Here is a 23066-nt window from a genome sequence, read left to right as displayed (position 1 = left end):
CCTAAATGTTAGTAACAGTTTCCACATTCAAAAAAGTTGCAGTAGCATCCAAAACAGGAAACAGCCTATGATAGAAGTGGCACAAGTGCATCTATGCGTGTTTGACACTAAAGGGGTCAGAAGTCGCTCATTAAAACAGTCTGTGTTGAACCTGTTTTAACAGAAGTCTGTCAGCCGGTATCCTCTCCACCCCTCCCTGAGTCTGCAGAGGCTGCTGTGCTCTGATCTGACCCGAGGTTTGAGCATTTAATTCCACATGCAGGTCACTACTGACATCTGCTGGTGGAACTAACATCAGACATGTAAACGGCTAATTTGAGCAAATCTCATCACAGTGATTTACTATTTTAGCAACTTCTCGGCCTCCTTCACTTACATATGCACATCTTTGGATCTGGTATTAAAAGTTCCTTGGAATCAAGTTCATACTTTTAATTATATAATTTGAAAGAAGGACCAAGCCTCAGCTAACCGGTTACTTTTGAGCCTCTGAAAGCAGGAGACTTTGTAAAAACTGTGTGTATAATGATGGCTGTTATTCCTAAACAATCAGTACATATTGTTTTGGCAAAACCACTGATCGTTTGATTTAAAAATCCACTATAGTTGTGCACAGAAGGAAAATTAATATATAAAAAGATAACGAGAATTTCAAAAAATGGTTTAAACAACAACAACAACAATAATAAAAATAATTATTATTATTATTAGTTGAAGGAAATAAATAACTGAACTTTATTTTATTCAATAAAACAGATACTAACAAGGTCCTTTAAGGGCATAAATTGCAGTTGAAAAAAGTCAATAAATCTCAATGTATGTCATTGAAATAAAATATAATTTTGTTGCATACTGGAAAAATGTTAAAACTCCAATAATATTGTATTGTAAGTGCAGATCTGTGTTAATATTGCTTTGTGGGGTGTCTGTGATTCTCACCTTCAAGAAACATAATAAATAGGTGTGGATTAGTAATATAGAATATAGAGAATACAACAAAGCTATTAAAATGTTATTCTGCTGTTACCAACAAATAGAACCATCTCTGAGGGATCAGGTCATGTATGTTCATCTTATTATTTAAAATTTCTGCCATCTGACATTGTAACTTTAAAATGTCTGGAGAGAAAATTTAAAAATGTTTGTACCCTTTACACCACAAACCTCCAGATACTACACTTCCCATAATTCAATGTGACACAATTTTTAAAACTTAATCCAGTTTTATGCAACCATTATGTAGATTTAATGGTGTTCCACAGGCTAAGAGCACATTTTGTGACCAGAAAGCTATCAAAATCACAGAATGTAAAAAGGTTCCCTTAAAGCAGAAATTAAAAGATAATTTAAGGATATAAACATATTGTTGCTTCCACTTTACTTTGAATTATTCGAAAATTAAAGTTATTATAGGTGGCACTGTAAATGTCAGAAACACAGTGTTTAACTAAATGCTTACTCTGAATAGCTTTACCTTGGCTTCCAGTAACACTAGGTTTTTCTAAAAGACCCCTGATAAACCGTCACTTGATCCAGATCACTGCATTGAGAGTACTGACAGGGACTAGAAAATGGGAGCATATTTCTCCCATTTTGGCTTCTCTTCATTGGCTCGCTGTTAAATCCAGAACTGAATTTAAAATCTGTCTAAGTCTTGAATAATTAGGTCCAATCATGTCTTTTGCTGTCATATTATCCCAGTGGAGCACTTTGGTCACAGGCTGCTGGCTTACCTGTGGTTCCTAGAGTTTCTAATAGTAGAATGAGAGGCAGAGCCCTCCTGTGAAACAGGCAGACTCGCCCCCCTTTTAAGATTAGGTTTAAAGCTGTCCTCTTTGATGAAACGTATAGTTACTACTTCATCAGATGATCCTGGACCATCCCTCAGTTATGCTGCTATAGGTTTGGGCTGTTAGCGGACTTCCCACAATGCACTGAGAATTTCCTATCCACATCCCCATTCATGTGTTTAGACGCCACTGCTGCATCTTCAAATCTTTGATTTTTTTTTTTAGGGTAAGAAATGGTGAGTTTTCATTGTTCTTCTTCCCTCTGCCCAATAGGAGGCAGTGAGGTCAAAGATCTACTTTAGTGATGCATCACTTCCAACAGCACGAGACAGATTTATATCCAAAACTTTATTTTTCTATAGTAAAGAGATCAAGAGTTGGTATGCATGAATTAGAGGTTGAAATGGGGACATCATTTCAGGGCGAGCAAGAGTATCACGGCTGTATTTTTCTACTGAGAGCAGCGGTTGAGTATGACTTTCTGAGTCTTTAGGTTTTCTGAGGTCCGATCGAGTACAGGGGCTCCAGTCAGCTCCGTGCTCCCCTTTGGATGTTCCCCATTCACCCTACATCCTTATAAGGAAAAGAAATAGAAAAACGCAATTTTAAAAAAGATACATTACATTAAAGTCTACTCTTTGGGCTTTTGTCATATAACATAACATGCACTTCTTTCAAAATAAGCTCTAAGTCTAATACGACTTACATGTAGAGCAACAACGTGTGCCATTGGATTGTAGAGCTTTCTGCTTCTTATCCATATGAGGGCCATCATTAAAACTCCCTGATCCACGACATCCCCTGCTATTGTATTGCATACAGAGCTGTCACAGTTAAGCCAAGGTACAGTACAACAAATTCACATTCAGTTCTGTTGTGATTTGCATAGAGTCGCTTGTCATCTTACATTCACCCAAAGCTTGTTTGGGCACATCCACTTAAAGCTTATTTTCCTCAGTTAATTAATTCATTGACACAATAATAAAAGAAAAGAAAAAGAAAAAAACAACAACCTTAAAACCAACAACATCTGACAGAAGTGGATCTTTTACACTCAGAGAAAATCCACCCTTTTACAATTAAATATATTTATTGCGATTAAATATTTTTAAACTTACGATCTTGCACAACTTTGCCTTCGTGTTTCCAAAGTCACAACAACAGCCTAGGACAGGGGTCGGCAACCTGCGGCTCTGGAGCCGCATGCGACTCTTTTGTCCCTATACTGCGGCTCCAGGTGGTTTGGGAAAATAAATTAGAAGTATTTAGCTGAAGTGTATTTTATTTCTGTTTAGTTCTTTTTTTAACTTGTAGTTCTAAATTGGAAGATTATTGTGATTTTGAAATATAAAAATAAAATTATATTATATTATTTTTTCACCGCTCAAAATAAGCGTCACACTCGCGGAAGCCGGTATACCCGCCGAAACGCCGTGCATTTATCGAGACTTTTGACCCCAGGTAGGCCAGTTATGGATCTTCGGATCCACATTATGTCAGCAGCTCCACCATGAACTATGTTAAAACAAACACCGCTCACGCCTCACAGATGACAGCTTAAAGTCCTGCGTAAAGATGAAAGCCCCGATTTGCAGATGCTGTGCGCAGCGGTCGGGACCATAAGTCTTATTGTAAACATATCACGACAGACCCGACGATGTTTCCATGAACATGCTTTTCAGCATCTCTTTACTGACCAATTTTCACACACGGTTGCTGTACGCATACAGCCGGCTGTAGCTTTTCAGCTCACAGCCCGACAACACAACAGCACAGAGAGCACAGACTTGAAGGCAGCGAGGCGTGATTGCGGGTGCAGCTCAGGTGCGTCCGCCTCCCAGCGGCGCTGCAGACCACGCCCCGCCACACACATTAACCAGGTAAAATACATATTTAGGCGGAATTTTGCAAATATCTATTTTTCCTTTTTTAGCAGCATAGTGCTTTTTTCCAATTACTTTTTAAAAGTCAGGTCAAGGCTCCAAAAGCCCAAAGGCGATATGAGGGTGGTAGCTCACAACAGTTTTTGTTTGCTGGATCATTTTAGTTCAGCTGGGTGTCTTTCCTTTTGTTATATTTCTTTAAGAGTTCAAAATGTGTTAATTACATAAATAAAATGTAATTTTCTCTGTAGCACTTCATGGATTTTATAAGCAACACACCTCAGTTGCTCTGTGGATTCTTTTAAAAAGCAGTTAAAAACTTTTCTGTTCATACAAGCCTTTTGTTGATCTACGTATTTTAGATTCTTTACATTATTTACATTTGATCTTTTACATTGTGTATAATGTCTATTGATTGTATTGTTTATTTTAATCTTTGAGTATAGCGCTTTGTGACTGCCTCTCTGTGAAAAGCGCTTAATAAATAAACTTTACTTACTTACTTTAGTTGTTCACACAAAGCATAAAGGTAAAAAAACAATATATGCAGTGTTATCTTCATTTTAGATTTCAAAAAGTATTTGCGGCTCCCAGTGTTTTCTTTTGCGTGGAAACCGGGTCCAAGTGGCTCTTTGGGTGTTAAAGGTTGCAGACCCCTGGCCTAGGAGTTAAGATCTGACTCTAAGGTGGATTTACTTTTGCAATCAAAACAATAATTTACCATAGTTGGAACATCAAATGAATATTGCCCATAATATTTCCAGCGCTTTGCTTACTTGCAATATGTTTTTCAAAGGTATTGAGAATGAGAAATCGGTTTGCTTGTTCTCTTGCTGAGAGTTAGATGAGTGCTTTGATACAAACACTCACATGTGTTCATCAGAATTGATAAAGCTTTTGAGGTGCTGTCACATTTGGAAAAAGCCAGGTAAGTTCAGCTAACTGACTTGGTGGTAGTAGCTTTGTGAAAGAGTGATACCAATTTTATCATTTTACTCACAGGAGGACAAGCAAATAAGCATATTTTTTTCTGTAACACTCATCTGTTGCCATCGATTGCCATCAAAAAACCATCATCATCATCAGTGTTCAACAACAGCCTTTAACCATCTGTTTGGTTAACTTAGCTGAACAATGGAAAACCAACACTCATATGGATAATACATACACAGAAACATACATCTATATCTTTAGAATAGCACTGTAATAGCTATATTGCTTTGAGCCATTGCTAAAAGACCAGAGGCACATAATTATTAACATAAGGGTGAGTTTCAGAAAGCCATCAAACCGTCACGTTATTTAGGATTGAGAATAGATCACTCTAGGATTACCTATAAATGTGGAGCGCCACGGTGATGGCAGACACACATACACGCCACTCCCCGGAAATATTATATGACTATTTCATTGAGTCTGGTGCTGATTAATTCTTCTCCTGGTTCATCCTGTCTCAGGTGAACAGATGTCCCATTTTAAATAGTACTGCATAGCATTTTTAGCCCCAAACTTCAGCTTCCTTTTATTTTTCTTGCATTTACTGAGCAAGAGAGTTAGAAAGTTGGATTTATATATATTCAATATATCAAATATTTGAATGCCTCCCAGCATTGCTAACATGTCACACTTTGTGCCACGCAAACACCAAGCTTGTCCCACATTTAGTTTGTTGGGATCTGGTCACCCTTTACCTGTCTGGCACAGTCAGTGAGAATCATTTATTCCTGCTTGAACAGATTATCCCTGCCATACAGCCCCTCTACTCAACCTGCGAAAATCCAGACCAACCAATTGTATTCCCACATTATTATGGGTGGTTTACTGAGTGCACATGCATGGATACCCAGTCAGTTTTTCTCTCAGCAGTGCGCTGGGTAAGAATTATTTATTGCAAAGAGTAAACCGCTAACTAAATGATTGTTTGTCAGTGCTTAGAAAAGCCATTTCAACAGGCGCATACTAAGCAGAGGGAATATGTAGTGCTTAACCTCAGACTGTTAGCACAATGAAGTTAGCGTGGTACAAAATGGAATTTACAGCTAACTCAGAGCTGATGCTACCAGTGTTGGTATAGCAGAACATGTATTTCCAAAGGAACATCTTTTAAAGGCTTTGCCCATATTGCACATGCTTAAATGCATTGGTTATTTGTCTTAAAAGCAGCATTTGGGGGTCATTCATTTTCCTTAGGAGGGGGAGGATGTTTCAGGGGATTGTCTATCCTTTATTTTAAGAAGCTTGTTGTGTTACTTTTTGTTTTTGATTTTTTAAAAACTGCTTTACCACATGTAGCCGTCCTAAGTGACAGACAAGCATAGAAGCACTAACAGGCACCTGTGTTTTATATCAAGCAAAGAGGATGAAGAACTGGGCTGAGTCCTGCCGCATTATGTCGATACAGTCTTTGTGTTAGTTGTTTGAATAAATCAGACAATCTGAATGTTGTGTAAAAGGTTATACAGATATATTTACTGTTGTAAGTGAATTTGGTGTTAGTTAAAGGACGGTTCAGACCAGTTGTATTATATTGCATTTTTTCCCTGTTTCAAGCACCTAAACAAAGAAAGTTTCTTTGACTTCAGATGAAAAACAGTCACATTTTTTTTTTTCAACTCTGGTTGTGGTAGCAGTTAATAATCGCTTCAGCAATGGACCCACACAGTATTGCTTGTGTACATTACATCACATCCTCATTTTACGATGTCATAAAATGTGCACATCAATTGTTTTTTCATTTTTCTTTATAAAACAATATACTGAAGGTTTTATCTGAGTGGTTAAAAAAAAAACAACCTGCATTTGCTTTCCCTTTATTCAGTTTAGTTCATTTTTGTTTTATTAATATAGCTCCAGGTATCTCAGGGGCCTTTACATGATAAGGTAAGTCTTAAAATATTATAGAGAGGAACCCAGTAGTATCCTTTCAAGAAGCACTTGCCAACAGTACGTACAGTCATGCGAAAAAAGAAAGAACACCCTCTTTCAGTTCTAAGGTTTTCCATGACACGACATGTTAACAAACCATCTGGTTCTTAACAGGAATTTTATTACGTAAATTCAGGTGATGAAAAAAAAAAAAAATGGATCTTTAGGAATTAATATTGCAATTAGGAGCATTCAGGGGTGGACATCCCAGAAAACCCACCCCAAGGTCAGACCATGCAGTGCACAGAGAAACTGAAACAAATTTAAGAGCTATATCTTTGGCTCTACAGTCTCAGTTAGCATGTAAATGTTAAAGGTAATGACACACCAATTTAAAAAAGGCTGAACATGTCAGTCCCTTCTCTCTAAAAATAACATAGCATCTGACAAACCACTGAAGTTCTGGATCAATGTCCTCTGGACAAACAAGGCCAAAGTGGAGACATTTGGCTTTAATGCACAATACCACACAAACACAGCACATCAGCAAAAAACACCTCACACCAACTGTAAAACGTGGTGGTAGCGGTGTGGTGATTTGGCTGATTTCAGCCACAGGACCTGGATACCTCACAGTTACGGAGTCAACCACAAACTCCTCTTATTACAAAAATATTCTAGAGTCAGTTTGATGTTAAATGTGAAGCCATTTGTCTGACAGCTAAAGCCGTGGTCTAAATTGGGTAATGCAATGTACAGAATGGCTGAAAAAGAAACAAAAATGCTGAGGTAGTACTTAGGAGTGTAGAGGTGTGCAGACATACAGTGCCTGAATGCCTGCACATCTCAGTGGACTAAAGAATTCCTCTAAAAACAACATGAGAGACACTGACCTCTTCAATTTATTGCTGTTAAATATGATTGTACAAGCTAATGAATCATGTACTTAGTGTACACACTACTTAGTGTACACACTAAGTACATTTGTTACTATTATTATTGTTGTTGTTGTTGTTGTTATGTCCTGATATACAAACATAGAACTGAAAGAGGGCGTACTTTCTTTTTCACATAGCTATATGCTATACTGCCGTATAACACAAAGCAACATTTAAATTTGGTATCAATTGTGTATATAAAATAATACGTAATGGTCAAAGTATAAACACAAAACAACAAAAAATTATGCCAACAGATATATTACTATTTTTTCACAGCTTGGTAACAATGTATCAGATTAAGACTGTAGTTGTGAATTGAATTCCCAAATATTCATTTAAGAAATTATTCAAACGTCTTGTTTTACAGGGCCCGTAAAATAATAGGAAATTAATCACTTAAACTAATTTCAAGTTCCTGAAATACATAGTCTTTTGTAAAGTATCTTCTTTCTTCATGTTGTATTGTGTTGTTGAGTCCATTTAAGCTCAAACCTTCACTGCTGTTGCTGGAGCAGTGACGTCTGAATTGACCCACCCACAGACAACATGGGGATAATGATCATTTGAGATTTCTGATGTGTTCCACCAAGCCTCAATATATTACCTGTTTGTTACATTTCATCAGGCTCAGTTAGTGTCTGGATATCCTAAATAAGTCAAGTGTTAGTTGTTTCCCCTTTATTTGGTATTCCAACTCTATAACATGCAACTTCTGTCGGTGCTGTGCTACTGGAAACTGAATTTCCCGGAGGAACCCACCCGAGGGATTAATAAAGTTTCATCTAATCTCTAATCTGCTACTGTTTATGTAAATTATGCAGTTATGCAAAAATGATGTGCACATTTTAAATAACATTGTTGTACATCATCTGGACAGTTACTTCTCTTTACACATTTGATATAATTTCCCTCTCTGAAGGCCACAACCAGAGTTAAGCTTTTAACTTGAACATAATGAATTTGCATGTGCGCAAACACATGAGCATATACAAATATCCAGAGAAGGTATATAAATATGAGCACTGTCATATTTATATACACTTGTTTTTACATGCACTGTCTCATTTCTTTTTTGGTGTTGGTTTTGAATCAGCTTTGGATCCTGAGAGGCCATTTTCTGTGTTGTCGATCCCTGATGAAGTTACAAGGCACTCCTTACTGCAGTTGGAGGTAAAAGAGACAGTGTTAAAGCTGTATACACACAACAGTTCAAAGCTGAAAATCCTCAGCATGTACGTATACTGGCTGATCTAACCAACTGTGTAATCTAGTGAAAGATCATTGCTTATAAGAAAACTTACTTCTTCTCCTCAAGCTTGGTGAGAACAAAGAGAGTGAAGTTCTTGAGCAGCATGAAGCCCATCAGCAGTGCGATGGCCCCACCCACAGCAGAAGCTATGATGATGGTCAGCGTGTTGTCCACCTCCCTCACTGCAGGCATTAGCAAATGACCGGGTAAAAACTGATGAAGGTAGCTAAACATGATGACATGTTGTTCGGGCGTTGTCTGTCTCAGGGTAACCTCCTGTTTTAGCTGATCTTGTGACTTTTGCTCCTTCTACATTTATCAGTCTTAGAATAACAAAAAAAGCTGTGAAAGGTAAATATGAAATTACATACATTTAAAAATATTTTAAATATATATAAAAAATATATGAAATGTCACCGGATTTCTTTTTCTTAATGGCACAAATATATGTTTTATTTTATGTGCGACCTGATTTATTTTTTAAGGAGGCCCGCAAGGGACATGGGAGAAAAAAAAATAAGGATGAACTTTTGCGAGATCTCACAAAACTAACTTGGGATGTAGCAAAACTTTTGCGGGATCTCGCAAAATAGACTGCGTACTTCGCAGGTTGCATTTGAAGGCCGAGTCAGTGTATCCTTCGTAACCCAACCTATCCCAGAATTCATAGCGCGGCCCAGCCAATTCGTTTCCAACAAGTTTAGTTTTAATTTTACTCTTTGTGGATCACAAAATAAACTTTTAAGATATTTTGAGGTGTAAATGTAGCTGTGTAAATGTCTAATATCTGCTCAGTTTATCATGACATCACATATTTGCAAAAGTGCTCCGACGTTTTCAGAGACGTCTATTACCCACCATCTCAAAGCTAGCGGGAGGACGAGGCCCACTACAGCCGGGGAGAACAGCGCACTCCCGGCACATCGTGCCTCAACCAACCATAACTTTACCATTATCTGCCTAACATTGTGTCATTTGCCTTTTGCTGCCAAAACAGTCCTGACCCCTTGAGGCATGGACTCCAATAGAGTTACAATGTACTGTAGCTATTTGACTATAGTACAGTCAAATGGCGGTACAGCATTTTGTTTGAAAGCGCTTTATAAATAAAGTTATTCCATCCATCCATCCATCTTCATCCGCTTTATCCGGGGGCGGGTCACGGGGGCAGCAGCCTAAGCAGAGAAGCCCAGACCTCCCTCTCCCCAGCCACCTCTTCCAGCTTATCCGGGGGAACGCCAAGGCGTTCCCAGGCCAGCCGAGAGATATAATCTCTCCAGCGTATCCTGGGTCTGCCCCGGGGCCTCCTCCCGGTGGGACATGCCCGCAACACCTCACCCAGGAGGCGCACAGGAGGCATCCTTGTCAGATGCCCGAACCACCTCAGCTGGCTCCTTTCGATGTGGAGGAGCAGTGGCTCTACTCTGAGCCCCTCCCGGATGGCTGAACTTCTCACCCTACCTCTAAGGGAGAGGCCAGCGAGACCTCGAGATACTTGAACTCCTCCACTTCCTGCCCACTCTGGGGATGGGCAGGAACTCATCCCCGACCCGGAGTGGGCACTCCACCCTTTTCCAGCTGAGAACCATGGCCTCAGATTTGGAGGTGCTGATCCTCATTTCCGCTGCTTCACACTCGCCTGCGAACCGTTCCAGTGGGAGCTGGAGGCCTTCACCCGATGAAGCCAACAGAACCACATCATCCGCGAAAAGCAGAGATGAGATTCTGAGGCCACCGAAGTGAAAGCCCCCGCCACTTGGCTGCGCCTAGAAATCCTGTCCATAAAAATTATGAACAGAATCGGTGACAAAGGGCAGCCCTGGCGGATGCCATAACCCACCGGGAACAAGTCCGACTTATTGCCGGCAATGCGAACCAAGCACTTGCAACGGTTGTATAAGGATTGAATGGCCCGTAGCAATGGGCCAGACACCCCATACTCCCGCAGCACCTCCCGCAGCACCTCCCACAGGACACCCCGAGGGACACGGTTGAATGCCTTCTCCAAGTCCACAAAACACATGTAGACTGCTTGGGCAAACTCCCATGCACCCTCAAGTATCCTTGAGAGGATAAAGAGCTGGTCCAGTGTTCCGCGACCAGGACGAAAACCGCATTGTTCCTCCTGTATCTGAGGTTCGACTAGCGGACGAACTCTCCTTTCCAGCACCCTGGCATAGACTTTCCCAGGGAGGCTGAGGAGTGTGATCCCCCAGTAGTTGGAACACACCCTCCAGTCCCCCTTCTTAAAGATGGGGACCACCACCCCGGTCTGCCAGTCCAGGGGTACTGCCCTGATCTCCACGCAACATTGTAGAGGCGTGTCAACCAGGACAGCCCTACAACGTCCAGAGCCTTCAGGAACTCCCCTGCCAGTCCCCTGCCAGTCCAGGGGTACTGCCCTGATCTCCACGCAACATTGTAGAGGCGTGTCAACCAGGACAGCCCTACAACGTCCAGAGCCTTCAGGAACTCGGGGCGGACCTCATCAACACCAGGGGCTCTGCCACCAAGGAGTTGTTTAACTGCTTCAGTGACCTCGCCTCCGGAAATTGGCGGGTCATTCTCCTCATCCCCAGACTCTGCTGCTCCTCCTCGGAAGATGTGTCAGTGGGATTAAGGAGGTCCTCGAAGTATTCCTTCCACCGCCTGACAATTTTCTCAGTCGACGTCAGCAGCGCTCCGCCAGCACTATACACAGTGCAGGTAGAGCACTGCTTTCCCCTCCTGAGACGCCTGACGGTTTGCAAGAATCTCTTCGAGGCAGTCCGAAAGTCTTTTTCCATGGCCTCTCCGAACTCCTCCCACACCCGAGTTTTTGCTTCAGCCACTTCTCGAGCCGCATTCCGCTTGGCCTGTCGATACCTGTCGGCTGCCTCTGTAATCCCACAGGCTAACCAAGCCCAATAGGACTCCTTCTTCAGCCTGGTGGCTCCCTTCACCTCTGGTGTCTACCATTTGGTTCGGGGATTACCACCACGGCAGGCACCAACCACCTTGCGGCCACAGCTCAATGCAGCAGCTTCGGCAATGGAGACGCTGAACATGGTCCATTCGGACTCAATGTCCCCAGTCTGCCTCGGAATGCTGTTGAAGCTCTGCCGGAGGTGTGCTTTGAAGATCTCGCGGACTGGGGCCTCTGTTAGACGTTCCCAGCACACCCTCACTACGCGTTTAGGTGCACAGGGTCTGTCCAGCATCCTCCCCCGCCACCTGATCCAACTCACCACCAGGTGGTGATCAGTTGACAGCTCAGCCCCTCTCTTCACCCAAGTGTCCAGAACATATGGTTGCAGGTCTGGTGATACGATTACAAAATCGATCATTGACCTGCAGCCTAGAGCGTCCTGGAGCCACATGGACTTATGGACACTCTTATGTTCGAACAAGGTGTTCGTTAAGGCCAAACTGTGATTTGTCCAATAACAAAACACCGCTCGGGTTCAGATCAGGGAGGCCGTTCCTCCCAATCACGCCCCTCCAGGTCTCGCTGTCGTTACCCACGTGAGCATTGAAGTCTCCCAGCAGGACAACAGAGTCTCCAGGTGGAGCACCTTCCAGCACCCCACCCAAGGACTCTAAGAATGCTGGGTACTCTGAACTGCCACTCGGCGCATAAGCGCAGATGACAGTCAGGACCCATTCCCCGACCCTAAGGCGCAGGGAACAAAGCCTCTCATCCACCGGGAAAAACCCCACCGTACCGGCAGCTAGCCGAGGGGATATTAGAATACCCGCCGGGGATCAGTCCGCCAGGGCCTCCACTCCCCGGGGCACCCTCCCCGGGCATGGCTCCAGGGCGGGGCCCCGGTAACCCTATCCCGGGCAGGGTAAACTGTTTCCTCGATGTTGTCTTCATAAGGGTCTTCTGAATCGCTCTTTGTCTGGTCCCTCACCCAGGACCAATTTGCCATGGGTAACCCTACCAGGGGGCAAAAGCCCCCAGATAACATAGCCCCTGGGATCCCTGGGACACACAAACCCCTCCACCACGATAAGGTAGCGATTCACAGAGAGGAAATAAAGTTATTATTATTATTATTATTATTATTATTATTATTATTATTATTATTATTATTATTATTATTATCATTATTATTGTTAGTAGTAGTAGTAGTAGTAGTAGTAGTAGTATCTAACACCAAGATGTTAGCAACAGATTCTCGAAGTCCTGTAAGTTGTGAGTTTGGGTCTCCATGAATCTGACTTGTTTGTCCAGCACATGCTCAACTGGATTTAGATCAGGGGAATTTGAGGTCAAGTCAACACCTCAAATTCATTGCTTTGCTCCTCAAACCTCTCCTGAACCTTTTGTTTTGTTTTGCAACGCAATATCCAATGAAAGAGTCCACAGGGATTACCGCTTCCATCAAAGGGAGCACATCGTCGCCAACAGTGCTTAGGTCGGTGGTCATATAGATGGCAGGGCCCAAGGTTTACCAGCAGAACATTGCACAAAGCATCACGGTGCCTTCATTGGGTTGGCTTCTTCCCATAGTGCATCCTGGTGCCAGGCGTTCCCCAGGTTAGCAATGCATACGTGATAATAAAGGAAATGTGATTTATCATACCAGGCCACCTTCTTCCATTGCTCTGTGGTCTAGTTCTGATGCTAATGTGTCCATTGCTGGCATTTTCGGTGGTGGACTAGTGTCAGGATGGGTGCTTTGGGTGGTCTGTGGCTATGCAGCTCCATATAAACAAACTGGAATGCAGTGTGTATTCTGACACCTTTCTACCAGAACCAATGTTAACACTTTCTACAACTTGAACTACAGCAGTTCATTCGTTGGATTGGATCACATAATCCAGCCATGAGCCAGTTGCTGGCTTTCCACTCTTCCTTCCTTGGACCAATTTTGATAGATACTGACCACTGTAGACCAGAAACTCCCCACAAGAGATGCAATTTTGGAGATGCTCTGACACACCAGATCAGCCACCAGATTTGGGCCCTTGTCAAACTTGCTCAAATTCTTGCGCTTTCTCATTTTTGCTGCTTCTAACACATAAACTTTGAGAACAAATTGTTCACTTGCTTTATAATATAGCCCACCCACTAACCATTGCCATGATAAAGAGATCAGTGTTGTTCACTTCACTTGTCAGTGGTTGTTGGTGTTATGCACTGATTGGTGTATATCAGTGTGACAGCATGAACATTCAAATGACTGGTTCAATGGTGCAGAAAAAAAGCTGGTTTACAGTTTAACAATGATGTCCTTAAAATCTAACAGGATATATTTAACTTTGTAATGAAAGAAAAATAAATTAGATGACACTGTGGCATATGTCATAGACCATGACCACTCACACTCGTCAACCACTATGAGGTTGAAGATGGCACTATGGTTCTTGTGGTGCTCTTTGGGATTGCGTCCAAAACACGTGTACTGTCCCCCATCCTCAAAGGTGATGTTCAACAACAAGATGGAGACGTTATTATGATGGTTTTTCCCCACAAACTCCACACGCTCCCGGAATATAGTCACATCTGGCACCACCCCCTCTGAAGGTATCACTGACTCACAGACCTGATGGGATCAGCAGGATATCAGTCATCTCAAAACTACTGCCGACTGCACAAGTTAGAAAAAACCGAACAGAAATCTTTGAATCACGTGGAAGGTTTTTACCTTTTGCATGGTGCCGTTGTCATTGAATTGCCAGTTGAAGTAGAGATTTTCAATGCCAATACAGCTGGCATAGGTGCACGGCAAAGTAACTGTGCTCCCATTCACTGCCTGAAGGAAGGGAATTTTCCCGACAGACATCTCAAGGGCCTGAGCAGACCACGCACCTGAAAAGCAGAAGAATGGCAAAAAACATGACGATAGGACATACACCAGTCTTACAGTGCAGTACCACAGTGTGAGGTCTGTATGCTGGTGTAATAATTTTTTTTTGTCTTGGTTATTTGCTTTCTTGCTGAGAGTTAGATTAGAAGAACGGCAGGAATTTCATATCTGTTTGTTAAATATACAACTACACCTACCAACTAGTTGATACCAAGGCTCGGAAAAAGCATTTAAACAACTCTTTCTTTATATTTGTTTCAAGTTGTCTGTTTTATTTGTCATTTTTAAAATGCTCTTGAGCAATATTTCTCCAGGCTTTCTGAAGGTCAAAGGTTTTCTTTGGTTGCTTTTTTTATTCGATTTTAGTGCAGTCCTTGTACCTAACCATTTTCATAGGAATGGTTTTTGTCACTGACCTCTGAATTATTCAAGCATAAAATATGTATCTAACTAAAAGGATGAACAATTGTTGTGTCCATTCATGGCAGAAAACTTAGAAAAGAACCAATTTTAAATTTTATTTTTAGGCACATTGTTATACACAGCTGAGAATAAAAACTAATTTGATTAGTTGAATCTATAAATGGCTTGGGGATAGAAGCTCCTCTTGAGTCTCTCTGTCCTTGCCCGGATGATGCAGAACCTTCTACCGGATTGCAGAAGTTGGAACAGTTTGTTGCCATGATGGGACGGGCCCTTCAGTATCTTCAGTGTCCTGAAGCGGGGGAATCTTGCAGCAGCGTTCTGCCGTACGGATCACTCTCTGAAGAGCTTTTTGGTCCTTAACACAGCTGTTCCCAAACCAGGATATGATGTTCTGTGTGAGGATGCTCTCCACAGTGCCTGTATAGAAAACCCTGAGAATTTTTGGAGAGACCCTGAACTTCCTCAGTTGTTGTAGGTGGTACAGGCGCTGCCTAGCCTTTTTGGTCTGGACCTGAATGTGGGCAGACCATGTCATGTCTGAGGAGATGTGGACACCGAGATACTTGAAGGACTGTACACTCTCCACGGGAGCTCCATTGATGACAATGGGCTTGTAGTCTCTGTGCTGACTCCTTGTGAAGTCCACCACCAGCTCCTTGGTCTTGCCAACGTTCAGCTGGAGATGGTTGTCCTGGCACCATGATGCCAGATTCTTCACTTCATCCATGTAGGCCGCCTCATCGTTGCTGGAGATGGCGCCCAACACCACTGTGTCGTCAGCAAACTTCACAATGGTGTTGGAGCTGTGAAGCCATCCTTAATGGGAAACAGGGATATAAGGCTGAGCTATGGCAAATTACACAAGAACAGGACTGAAAATAAACAAGTCATATAGAGTGAGGAATCAAATTTCTTGGATCAAATCATTGTTAATATGTATAGACAGTGTTGGGGAGTAATGGAATACATGTACCGCCGTTACGTATTTAAAATACAAAATATGAGTAACTGTATTCCATTACAGTTACCGTTTAAAAAGGTGGTATTTAGAATACAGTTACTTTGTTGAAATAAATGGATTACATTACAGCGGTACTTCCTTGTTTCATATTGTCACGGGTCAGGACTGTTTGGGTATTGTTTGACAGCTACGTTCTGTTGTTCCAGGCGGCAGCGTTACGGTTGCCATGGTTACAGGGTGACGCTCTCTGCGTGTTTCCTGGGTGAGAGAGGCCTTTTTGTTGTTGTTGTGCTAAGCTAATAGGCAAAATGCTACAGGTATAGCTCTAAAGAATGTAGCATCATAGGCTGTGTAGTCCGTGCTGCAGGGAGAATGGACTGCCATACACGTTATGTGTCTGTGAGCAAGGGAGGGAGAAAAAGGAAAAGTACAAGTTGTCATCGAGAAAAATGGGAGCTGGAAGCATGTAAATATAATAATAACCACTGCAGCCAAGAAGAGTGGCTGCAGTGGTAAGTAAGCTATTAAGACTCGACTGTACACCGTGTTCGTGTTTTCCTCCAAAAACAATAAGTTCCGTTGGAGCAGCCTTTCAACGCCTCTCTCTGTCTCTCGCAAGCAAAGTTGATCCAGACAACAAAGTAAAGCTAGTTTTTGGCTACAAGCCCGACACAGAACCTAACGTATTAGCCAGAGGTCCCTTTACTACGGTTCGGAGCCGCGGACCTTCAGTAACAGTAATAAATCACAGCAATAGTACATTCACGTAGTTGTAAACAGCATGATAATATATTAAGTAATCCAAAGTATTCAGAATACGTTACTCTCATTGAGTAACATAACGGAATACGTTACAGAATGCATTTTGGGGCATGTATTCTGTAATCTGTAATGGAATACATTTTAAAAGTAACCTTCCCAACACTGTGTATGGAGGTTGTCAGGATGGAGGTACAGTGAGAATATGCCATCTGCACCCCCTGGCTGGGAGACTCTGTGATGGTTTGGGATTTCATTTTAGCCAGCGGTGTTGGTGATCTTATCAAAACTGAAAAGCGCTGTCTGATTTTGATTCACGCAATACCATCTGAAATAATAACAATTATACCAAACACACTGCCGATGCAGTAAAAGCACACATAAATAGAAAAACATGCAGGTTAACAATATAAATCATGAACTGCACCTCAACATTACTGAAGCAGGGTGGGATCATCTTGACAGAGAACAGAACAGACGGCATAAACATCCAAAGAAGAGCTTTGAATGTCCTTCAAGAAGTCTGGAGAACTATTCCTGAGGAATACTTAAAGAAATGAGAAGAAAGCTGCCGATGAGAAGTCAGGCTGTGCTGAAGAATAAAGGTGGTCATACCAAATATTGACTTTCAAGCTCATGAGTATCATACAATCTCTGTTTTTGGCCTATATACTGTATTTCCATTATGTTTACACTTTTCAATAAAACACTGCACCAATTTTGCTTGGGTAATATAAAGAAATGAGAAGAAGAAGGATGTGGTTCAAGTCTTTTGCACATTAATGTAAAATAGATTTGATAACCTCCACTGACTCATAGCATCTTATTTGTTTAATTTGGGGAAAAACACATGTAAATAAATAAGATAGATGCTACATGCTGGGGTGTTTTTGACCTGGGAACAGTGAATTCCTGTAGATTTTAGTTCATCGCTGCTTTTAAGTCAAGAAAAAGACAAGATTTTGTTTGATTTTGCGTAATATAGAAATTCATCAGCAATAAGAATTACTGATGGTTGGATTTTAGTTCATATTCATCAGAAATGTGGTATAAGTGTAGCACTTAAACAAGGAAGTGAATAAGGGATATTTCCCACAATGTCAGCCCATCATTTACATTTCTTATCTTAGTTGTCAGTAAGAAATGTTATAATGTCAGTAACACAGATACATTTTCCTCAGTATCATGCTAAAACCGATTTGAAAACCTTCAACTTTTTATGTTCATGGGCAGGAGAATACATGTTGTGCTCTGTACTTTTTTGTACAGTAAAAAGAGATGCATGATTAATAATGAAAAGTCACCTTTTAGATTATTTTGTACCATTTTTAAGTAGATATACACAGTCACTGCTTACTAGAACTGCGTGTAATGGGCATGGATCACAAATTATTTATCCTATCAACCACTTAAGTTTTTATTTTATGAAAATATATTTAACACCACAGATATTATTTCTATTCATAGCATTAAACAATTCAAACCCTTGGTAAGAGAACACTATAATGTCCTTGCTGTGACTTTGCTGTGAAAACTGTAACAGCACACCAAGGACCATCAGCATCCATCAGCATCAGAGTGTGCTGTGATTATACTTTACGTATTTCAATTCAATTATTTTTTTATCTATTTATGTTCAATTTATGTATACCTGATACAGTTTTGGTCAAACGTTAACATGCACTCATCATGGACATGCATGATCTGGTATTTTGGGGCCTTTAACAATTTCTTTGAACTGTTCTTTTATCAGAGTGAAATGACAGCGCACGTCTATAATGACCTTAAAACAGGGGTGGGCTGCTGCAAATTTCAGCTGAGCTTTAGAGTGTTGATTTTGGCACACGATCTACTTCCTTGGTCGATGCCCGCTTAGTAGATGATGGGAATCCCACTTCACTGTGGAAAGTGATGCTGGAGTTCCAGTAGTTTTCCATTCATGGCAGGCTTGAGCCCCTGTGGTTCCTGGACCTCTTAACCAATTGCCTCTTATCTGAGGGTGCCAGTTTGGGACTTCTAACAGACCTCAGCAAAGTGGTGACACATCTGAAAAAACTACAAGAGACCTTCCCAACGTGTGTAAATCTACAATTCTCCTGAGATCTTCACTGGGTACCTTGGACTTCCAATGTTCCAGTTGCAGTCAGTCATGACCATGAGTAGTTAATAAGCCTTTGCTTTGTCAAAAAAACCCTCCAAAAAAACCAAAAACAGTGTAGAACTTTCAACCTCACTTACTGAATGTTTTATGTGAGTAAATGTATATTTCTGGCCCAGTGTGAATTGGAGAAAACACCCAATCCCTGTTTTTTGTAAGTCATTACAGATGTAGTTTGAAGAAATCATAAAAGTCCTCAAATTACCTTAACGTTCATGCCCGTGATGAGTGTATGTAAACTTCAGACCACAACTGTAAGACATTCGAACTTAGCACTTGCTTTTGTGTGAAGGTCACAGACAGCAGATGGCTACAGTATATAATTTCAGCAGGTCGAGGACAGACAGAAGCTCTCCTCTCTCTCTCTCTGGCCTACACCACTAATGTGCCTTTTGCTTAGTGCTTCCTGTGAAGGATGTGAGGTAAAGTACATGCTGACAGTGTGCTTTGCAGGTTGGAGATTTAATGCAGGGAAACACTAACACAGACCTATTATATGATCAGTAGTTGCATGAGAGTAGTAACATGTTCTACACTCGTTCTAACATTCCTGTGATTCTGCCCTGTGGTTTGTGGACACTGTGTGCATAACATGCTCAAGGTCAACATCTAACAAGCACCATTTGCAGGAACAGGAAACACAAACTGACACAGCAAAAGACGGGGGAGGGGCACTGTAAGTGTGCATGCTATCGATTCACTCTCAGCTCACTCTTGCCCTGACAAAAAAAGAAATCACACCTTCTAATCTTTCCTCAGCTGCTCATATGCAATCCAGCGAGCCCAGAAAAGGAGTAATGAGAGAGCAGCACAATCACTCTGCAGTCTCATGCGTGCATGTTTTATTTTATTCTTTTATCACTAGAGTTTTTTCACAGTATTTGTTTGATTTTATTTTCATTCTTTTAGCCCCTCTGTGTGTCCTTAACTAACACATTTTCCAGTACAAGGACACTGTTGCTAACAGTGTAGATACTGAACCTCTCACACAAGATCAGGAAATAAAAAAACCCATCTTCTTTCTGTTTTATCCCTGACACACTGAAAACCTTCTGGTATTTACTGCTCTCTTCGAAATCCAACTACTGTACTTTGTGTCTTTGTTCTAACTGTTCATTAAAACTTGTTTCGTGAGTCTTGGTATTTCAGATAAAAGTAGCACACTGGTGTTCCAGTTTCTAACCCACATATGTCAACATTTTCTTCTTCTTCTTCTTTTTTTATTAACCGATGTATGCAAAAAACCACCAACTACTGTGAGGGCTATGTGGGGACAAGAACAGATCATTATTTGAAGGTAAAATAAAGACGCATACCGTCCATGAAAATGACATCTACCTTTTAAAGGCTCTGACTAAACACTGTCTAAAAATGAAGCCCATCAATGGCATAATGCTTAAGACATAAGATGATTTGTCTAAGTCATAATTCAGATAGTAATAATAACTCAGAAATAAAATAAAATCTATTTTCCATAGTACCTGCCTCTCTTTATCCTACATGTGGCTATAAAACTGTTATTCTCTCTGTTCAGGCTGTTAGCCACATCTTCTAAAGCACCTTACAGTGCATCATACAATAAATGCATTACATAAGGCAAATATCATTCTGTACTCCTGTAATATAATCACTGTCCTGAGCTATGGTTTAACTGCTGTAGCATCTTTCTCGCTGCTGGCCACCTGCATTTGCAGATTTGGTCTATTGTGCAGTTTCCGCACGTGTTTCTTGAACGTTTCTTTTACAGTGTAAAAAAGAAAAAAAAAGAACACCTGTGAAAAATCGCTGATCTGTTTATGAAAAACTTGGCCAGGCAGTGACAGTGACTCATCTGTTCCTGTGTGTGAATGTAACACAATGCAAAGAAAAGAATTTGGTAAAAGTGGGGAACACAGGATATTTATTGCAATAGATTCATTTTTATGCACCTTACAGGACTTGAAATGGACTGGGACAATAAGGGAACCTTGCAGCCTACATCTCCTACACAAGATGTTTTAAACAAGGGAGCTTTAAATGTTTAATGTGTGTTTGCTGCACTGATGCCCCAAGAGAGGCATGAATAGAAATTAAGTTATGACTCTAAAAAGGATGTGGGTATTTCAAAGCACAAGTATCAGCATCAAGTAACAGCTCTGAATGATTATTTGAAGTGTCAAGCCACATTATTACCTATCTGTTGGTTATAAATAATCTCAGGCTTGTACTGTTACTTTGTGCTTACTTGTAAAAGCCATCAAAACTTTATGACTCATATGAATTTAACAAAACCAGTTAGTTTACAAGACTTCCACCTACTGTCCTACTTCTACTCCATCTAGCTCAGAGCAATATGTAAAATGCAACATCATGCAAAAAAACAACAAACAAAAAAAACAAGGACAACCCAAACAAAAATAATCATAGTGTTTCTTATTTCTTACACAAATTGTTGTGCTCTGCATAGGTCAGAGATGAAGGTCAGTATAAGACCTAGAAATACAAAAGCATCATTATTCTACCTAAACACATGAATAAATACAGATGTGAGGAAAAGATTAAGCTTTCTAACACTGCACACATCATATGACATAAAAATAAAGACAGACATTACCAAGCAGCAAAGAGAAGACCAGGCCACAGGTTGTGTGTGGAGGGCCCAGCCTCACGGGTTCAACCCCAATCCACCGGACCTCCATGGCTGCTAGAGCTGCTCCAAAACAAATGATGCTGCAGTATCCAACACTGGCCCCGAAAGCTAGGAGAATACTCTCTATCCACTGGAAAAATCAGGAAGCTGCTCTGTGGATGCTTGTACTCCAAGTGTTGCACCTGCAGCTGTTTCAGGGTAGCACTCCTTTAGAAGGGACTGTCGGTTAGACAGTGGGCAGAGGAGGAGGAGGGTGAGAAGAAGGAAGGAAAAAGGTTAATTAACTAAAATCTGGCGCGATGAACACACAGGCAGTACAGTAAAAAGTTATATTAGTGCACGGAAAATGCAAGTCTCCTACACATACATTAACCTTTTTTTAAAATAAATAAATAAATAAAAATAAAGGATGCTGAGTGAAAAGAAACATGACTTGATGATAAGCACAGTTTAAGCACTGCCTACCTGCTCCTGCAGCTGGTGCTCACTCAGGGGCTGACCAACTGCATGCACAGCTGAGTCAGTGTGGACAGGACGGAGGCAGAGCAGCACTCACTGCGCAACCAGGGTTCACTCAAGGAGAATCTGCCAGGCAGCACTTTCACTGCAGAGACAGCCACATTGCAGTGCCAGCCAAGAAGAGCGACAATTAAATAAGAGAGGGGGGATGTAAGCAAAAAAATGGAAGTACCGAGAGACAGACATCCAGGGAAAACGCCGCGGCTCTTATCCCTCCTCAGCACAGCCTCGGTGAAGATAAATCTCCCTGTTCTTCTCTCCGGCTAACTCCCAACTTTTCTCTGTCCTCTCAGTTGGCTGCATGCCACCTCTCTCTTACCTCACTTCTGCACCCCCCCCCCCCCCCCCTCCAATGCCCCAGACAACTCCTTGTCTCATTCACCCCCCCATTGGTGTACACACCCAGGCACTTTTGACAGTGTTTATGAAGCTCAGAGAAAAGTTCTGCAGTGCAGGGTGACGTGGAGGCTGGGTACGTAACCACAGATCTCCCAGGTCTCCTGTAAGACACACATTTAAAAGCTCCGATCATAAATAGTTCTTTCATCGTTCTTTCCTGGGTAACACCATATTTTGCAACGTGAGAGATTTACAATGGGTGAGGAAAGCAGTAAAGTAGCTTCTTGTTTGCACAGACTTGTTTTAAAATGTCTTTTTCTTTTAATTGTAATCATTAAAAGCTGCCCCTTACTCTTATTTTGTTTCTTCTGTCGTTTTGTCTTGTAAGGTGAAGATTTCTTGCATTGCATTACCATTCAGAGCTATGAATTAGCATATTTTATGTGCAGTATGCCCTATTTAGTGCATACAAAGTCACACTATCTTGTGTATTGTTATTTTGTTCTTTAATCTGCTAAAACTCTGCTGCAAGTCCATTATGATACACGAGTGTGTACAGTCATTTTTTTTTAAAGCACGGCAGCTTCTTTGCCATAAATGTACAGACCATCAGTCAACAACAGCTCAGCAATGCCTTGTGTCAGCACTATTCACCGCAGCAGAAAATGCTTAGCACTTAACTTACAGATTTGATTGGTTTATTTATTTATTTGCCTGTCAGACTCCATCTGTTAGGTGCCTCTATGGCC

The 23066-nt window shown here is 41.4% G+C and overlaps 1 protein-coding gene across 4 annotated transcripts; it reads right to left on the bottom strand.

The window, feature by feature from the left end:
- Positions 1–1828: 1828 nt before the first annotated feature.
- On the bottom strand, positions 1829–22309 carry scn4bb (sodium channel, voltage-gated, type IV, beta b). Of its 4 annotated transcripts, none has more exons than XR_014876463.1 (8): positions 22151–22308; positions 21925–22063; positions 21424–21678; positions 14365–14528; positions 14043–14262; positions 8781–8910; positions 2497–8637; positions 1831–2363 (listed from the first exon to the last, which is right to left on the bottom strand). XR_014876463.1 is itself a non-coding variant. In XM_085174850.1 (6 exons), exons 2-6 carry the CDS (start codon positions 21506–21508, stop codon positions 8541–8543), a joined length of 696 nt encoding a protein of 231 aa, XP_085030976.1. In that variant the 5' UTR covers positions 21509–21678; positions 21925–22308; the 3' UTR covers positions 2383–8540. The 4 variants fall into 4 exon arrangements, 1 of the variants encoding a protein (XP_085030976.1); XR_014876462.1 differs by having other exon boundaries at positions 1854–2363; positions 2497–2955; positions 4335–8637; positions 21925–22308; XR_014876464.1 differs by having other exon boundaries at positions 1829–2363; positions 2497–8630; positions 8777–8910; positions 21925–22309.
- Between the last annotated feature and the right edge of the window lie 757 nt (positions 22310–23066).

The sequence above is a fragment of the Neolamprologus multifasciatus genome, chromosome 10 (assembly GCF_963576455.1).
Source record: "Neolamprologus multifasciatus chromosome 10, fNeoMul1.2, whole genome shotgun sequence".
In the NCBI taxonomy this organism is placed as follows: Eukaryota; Metazoa; Chordata; class Actinopteri; order Cichliformes; family Cichlidae; genus Neolamprologus; species Neolamprologus multifasciatus.
This window is presented reverse-complemented; position numbering and strand designations above follow the sequence as displayed.